A 5,057-nucleotide genomic window follows, 5' to 3' on the forward strand; every position below is an offset into this window, starting at 1 on the left:
AAAAAAACACTTTTTAAATGCAAGCGCTTCTCCCCTGGAGGCATGGGGAGTACTGGTGTGCGCCAGTAACACCTCCACATGGAGGGTCCTCAAGGAAAGGATATAGGCTCTGGACATTTTCAATAAAGAGTGCCACCAAGTCGATGATGTTCCTTTCAAACATGTTTATCGTCTCCTGGAAATGACAAAGAACACAGCTAACATGAATATTTAGACATGAACTCGACTGACCTAGCATCAGAGCAAAAGGTGATCTGTAAAACTTAGCAGATGCCTCCTGTAATCCCAGACCCTGTAAAACCAAACACCTTGACCTTCCCAGGTAGAGGTCTATGAACTGGCCCTCTCTGCTGACCTCTTTCTCACAGCTGTGTTACTCACTCTCCAGCCGCTTCAGCTTACTCACCACCCCCTGAAAGTTTAATGTAAAGTTTCCTCCAGGCCTTTGCACATGCTGGTCCCTCTGCCAGGAATGCTTGTCCTGGTTTTGCCCTCCCATACCCCCTACATATACACACAGAGCTAACCCCCTTCCTTTGGGCTTCTCAGTGGCATTTGTTCATCACCTCCAGAGAATCAGGGGACAAAGTCACAAAGAGCCGGACTGCCTGGACCATTATCCCAGCTCCACCACTGTTGTCTAACTTCCATGGGCCTCAACATACTCATCTGTGGAATGGGTTTCCTTTGTAGTATGTGTCTCGTGGAATTGGGCTTAAGTTTAAATGAGTGACTTCACACAAAATGCCTTGCAGGGTGCCTCAGTAATGCCGGCAGTGACCCCTGACCTCTCACCACGAGCGCAGCTACGTGCATGGCTTCCACCCCCCTGCCACCGATGCCCCCCTGCATTGCTGCATCCCAGCGCTTAGCCGGGCACCCAGCGCGTAAATGGGACTTGAGTGAGGGAACCACGGGAAATGAGACTGTGAGGCCTGCTTCCCTGTGACCGCCCCCCCACCAGGATGGGTCATGCCTCTGATCAACCACAGGGCCGCAGGGTGTGCCGAGGGCACCCGGAATCTACCTGAGTCTGAGCACTGACTGCAGGCCTAGCTGCACATTTTTCCAATGTGTGTAAACACTGTCGTAATGAATAAACATGGGGTCGTTGAAAAGCACGAGTGCACCTGACAGCTTCTTGGCTGCCGGTGATACCAGTACACCCAGGTTCTGGGGAACTTCTGGATGTCGGGAAGGGGCTCTCCCTGCAGGAAGAGGTCGGCAGCCGCTGCCGGAGCCTCCCCTGATGCTCCGTGAGCGGCTTTCCGCAGTGCTCGAGACCTCCCCGGCGGGCAGCGAGCATCTGCCCTGTGCTGTGATGAGGACATCTCTCCGCGTCTGAAGTGTCACTTGACACGTGAGGAACTGATCAGGTGCTATCTGTTGGCCCAGCCGCGGCAGCATGCAATGAGGTTCAATTCATCATGGCCCTTCAGACTCCTGGCCTCGGCTGCCTTGTGAATACACGAGTCACTTGGGTCACTCGGCCGTAAGGAATTCTAGATAGCAGCGCACTGTGCTTCCGAGACTTAGTGCTGAATTGCAAGCTCCTCGCCCGGCCCTGCGACGCGGCAAACGCGGGCTGCAATGCGGAGGACCCTTTGTTCCTTCCTAGAGCGGGGGCGCACTCTGTGTTTCAAGCACCAGACAGCTCCTTGGGTCTAATAGAAAAGAACCACCACTCCCGGCTGAGGCTCTGGGTTCTTCCAGGATAGAGGGTGCATTCCAGAGGAATGAGCTCACCTCTCAGGCTGCCCAAGAATCACTCACAGTCTGAGTGATTGAAATGTATTAAGAGCAAACACGGGAGTGATGAGCAAAGAAAGCTTTAGTCGGCCGTGCTGAGTCGCAGTGGACGATTCCAGCAGAGGAATGCCTGGGAAGGCGCCAGCTGGAGTACAGTTTTGCAGCTGAATTACTGTGTTCTTGCATATGGGTGGGCAGGGCACGAGCGTGCCCCCTTTGTGCCCCGGGGGCCCAGCCTCACCTCCAGCTGCTCTACCAACTGCATCTCCAGGGTCATGAGCACGTTGAACAGCTCCGTGATGTCCTCGCTGTATTCCAGTATCTTCACCTCGATGTTGATCAGGTCGGACTCATCTCGAATGGCGTTTAGACTCTGCAAACAAAAGCCCGTGCTTTAGGAATCCATGACTAAGTGTCATTAGTTAATGACAGGTGACAGTTGGTTTTGTGGCTAAGAACTTAGACTCTGGGGTTGGACTGTCCAAGTGCAAGTGTCAGCTCGCCCCCTTGTCTCTGTCGTGGGCTTGTGGAAGCTACTTAAGCTCCCTGTGCCCGGAGGCAGCTAGAGCGGATGCTAGCACTGGGTAGTGAGTGCTCCATTCACGTTTTAGCTCTGGTTTTCATTAAAGGTCGCTGGGCTGGGTGGAAGGAGCAATGGCTTCAGAGTCAAGTGACCCTGAATTTGAATCCTGTCTGGGTCACTTATCAGCAGTGTGACCTTGAGGGTGCCACCTTCATTCTCGAAGCTTTGGTTTCCTCGTGTAAAGGGGGAGAGAAGTGTGTCACAAAGTCCTGGGGATTAGGCAGTGTATAGGAGCTCTTGACTCACAGCAGGGGCTCAGCAAACAGTCTCCAATAAAAGGCCCATAGGAGGCACAGGTAGGGAGAGAGACTGGAAAAAGGTCCAGTCGTCAGGAAACCATTTGGGCCCACAGAGCACCCCAGAGCTGGACCGTTTGGAACGACAGGATCCTCACGGGCTGGCAAGCACCCTGGGGTCCAAGGCTGGCACTGAATTCTAGCCAATCACTAACAAACATCCTGGGGAGTTGGCCACCAGATGCATCAACTCGTTTCTGTTGCTATATGGTATTAGCTGGGAAGGAGGATAGAGTAACTTGGCACAATTCGGTGTGATGAATCATATTTATAATAATGGCTAGCCCATATGGAGAAAAATCAGGTTCAATCCCTACCTCGAACCTTACATGAAAACAAATTTCCCCGCAGAGTGAAGATTTAAATGTACAAAGTAAAGCCATAAAAGTTCTGGAAGGAAAAATGGGTGGGTTTTAATAAATAACCTCAGAGTGAAGAAGTCCTTTCTAAGTATAACCAGAAAAAAAGACTTGATGAATTATACTACATAAAAGTTTTAGAAATTCTGAACGGCAAAAGCACCCTAGACAGAAAAATGACAAGGTGAACAACGGAGTGGGAAACATATTTGCAACTCATTTCACTGACCCAGAGCTAACTTCTCAATCTATAAAGAGCTCCTACAAAGTAATGATTTAAAAAAAAAAGAGAGAGGGGGGCGCCTGGGTGGCACAGCGGTTAAGCGTCTGCCTTTGGCTCAGGGCGTGATCCCGGCGTTATGGGGTCGAGCCCCACGTCAGGCTCCTCCGCTATGAACCTGCTTCTTCCTCTCCCACTCCCCCTGCTTGTGTTCCCTCTCTCGCTGGCTGTCTCTATCTCTGTCGAATAAATAAATAAAATCTTTAAAAAAAATAAAAATAAAAATAAAAATAAAAAAAAAGAGAGAGAGACCAGAAACTAAGTAGAAAAAATGGGTTAGAGCACACTGTAAGAACAAACAGTTCACGGAGTAAGAAGTACGCGTGTTTATAAAACATGCAATGTTTACCCTCACTTGAGGGAAAACAAGCGCACCCCAAGTGTGCCAGATGGGCAAAGACGAGGAAGCCCGGGCACACCGGTCCGACAAGGAGCAGGCAGGGCTGCAGAAGGTACGGCCTCCGTGGAGCTACGACTACAGCAAGAGTAGCAACACACAGTTCTACTTCCAGGACTTCGTCCTGCAGATGAAACTGGCACCAACTTACCCACTGCGACACTGTCGGGAAAAGCAAAAGATCGGGGAAAAAACCGAATTGTCCATCAACAGGGGCTGGCTTAATAAATCACGGCTCGGCCATGCAAGGAGAGATTTTACAACTATTAAAAAAGGAAGCGACTCAAGTTTTGGAAGGATCGCTAACCTGCATATATAAAGAAGCAGAGGGGCGCCTGGGTGGCTCAGTCCTTAAGCGTCTGCCTTCAGCTGGGGTCGTGATCCCAGGGTCCTGGGATCGAGCCCCCCATCGGGCTCCCTGCTCAGGGGGAAGCCTGCTTCTCCCTCTCCCACGCCCCCTGCTTGTGTTCCCCCGCTGGCTGTGTCTCTCTCTGACAAATAAATAAAATCTTAAAAAAAAAAAAAAAAAAAAGCCCCGGAGAAAAGCGCAGAACAGTGCGCGCTGCGCTTTCCGCGCACAGGCAGGCGTGCACAGGCTGGCGCGCACACGGGCTGGAGGCCGACTGACCGTACTCCCCAGTTCGCAGTGGCCACTGTGTGCCCGCGCTTACTGCGCATGTACTGTGTGTCCAGTGACTCCGACTACACAGACTGCTGGTCACAATTCTGCCCTGGCTCTGCTCCCCACTGGTCTCCCCAGCACAGTTCTAGGAGGCAGTTACCCCCATTTCTCTAATGAGGAAATAGAGGCTTGCGGAGTCTCCAGCGAGGGGTCCTCATGAACATTCTGCCCACCCACCCACTGACCCCAAGCCGTGTCCCACTGGACACCAAGAGGGGGCGCCTGAGGAATCCCTGGGCTAGTGGGAGTTGAGGGGGGGCGAGCACAGGATAAGCTCCGAGAGGTCCTGTGAGCAACCTCACAGGCGGGGGCCCTAGGACCTCAGGCTCGTGGAGTCCTGGGAACTTCTAAGCTAGCAAGCGGGCTCAACTTGGGCTGAGCATTGGAGGCCCCTTGGGGAGCTCTGGAAAATCCCAGTGCCAGGCTGCACCCCCTGGGCTTGGGGCATGAGCCCCCTGTCGGGTCCCTGCAGACTCTGGTGTGGGGGCTGCAGGAGACCACTGCTCTCAGCTCTAGGAGAGGAGCACTGAGGTTAGTTTGCTCATCCTGGGTGGCCTTGGAGGGTGTCACCATGACAGGGGCCGTGGGGACCGGTGCCTCAGAAGCAGGGGGAGCTGGCAGGCTCTGAAGACCTCCACCCTGGACATCAGGGAGTCAGGCTTGGCGCCAGCAGGAGCACTGGCAGTAGCCTGGCCAGTGTCCTGCTTCCGG

At 52.9% G+C, this 5,057-nt stretch overlaps 1 protein-coding gene across 3 annotated transcripts in view; it reads right to left on the reverse strand.

Annotated features, from left to right (window-relative positions):
- The window catches only part of DRC3 (dynein regulatory complex subunit 3), a 30,008-nt gene that overhangs the window by 4,405 nt on the left and 20,546 nt on the right, over positions 1–5,057 (reverse strand). For all 3 annotated transcript variants that reach the window (XM_008685978.2, XM_040630151.1, XM_008685979.2), the window contains 2 exons: positions 1,991–2,122; positions 105–175 (listed from right to left, as the gene is read on the reverse strand). In XM_008685978.2, the coding sequence (XP_008684200.1) occupies positions 105–175; positions 1,991–2,122 (203 nt within the window). The remainder of the gene's footprint in view (positions 1–104; positions 176–1,990; positions 2,123–5,057) is intronic.

The sequence above is a fragment of the Ursus maritimus genome, unplaced genomic scaffold, assembly GCF_017311325.1.
Source record: "Ursus maritimus isolate PB19 unplaced genomic scaffold, ASM1731132v1 scaffold_14, whole genome shotgun sequence".
In the NCBI taxonomy this organism is placed as follows: Eukaryota; Metazoa; Chordata; class Mammalia; order Carnivora; family Ursidae; genus Ursus; species Ursus maritimus.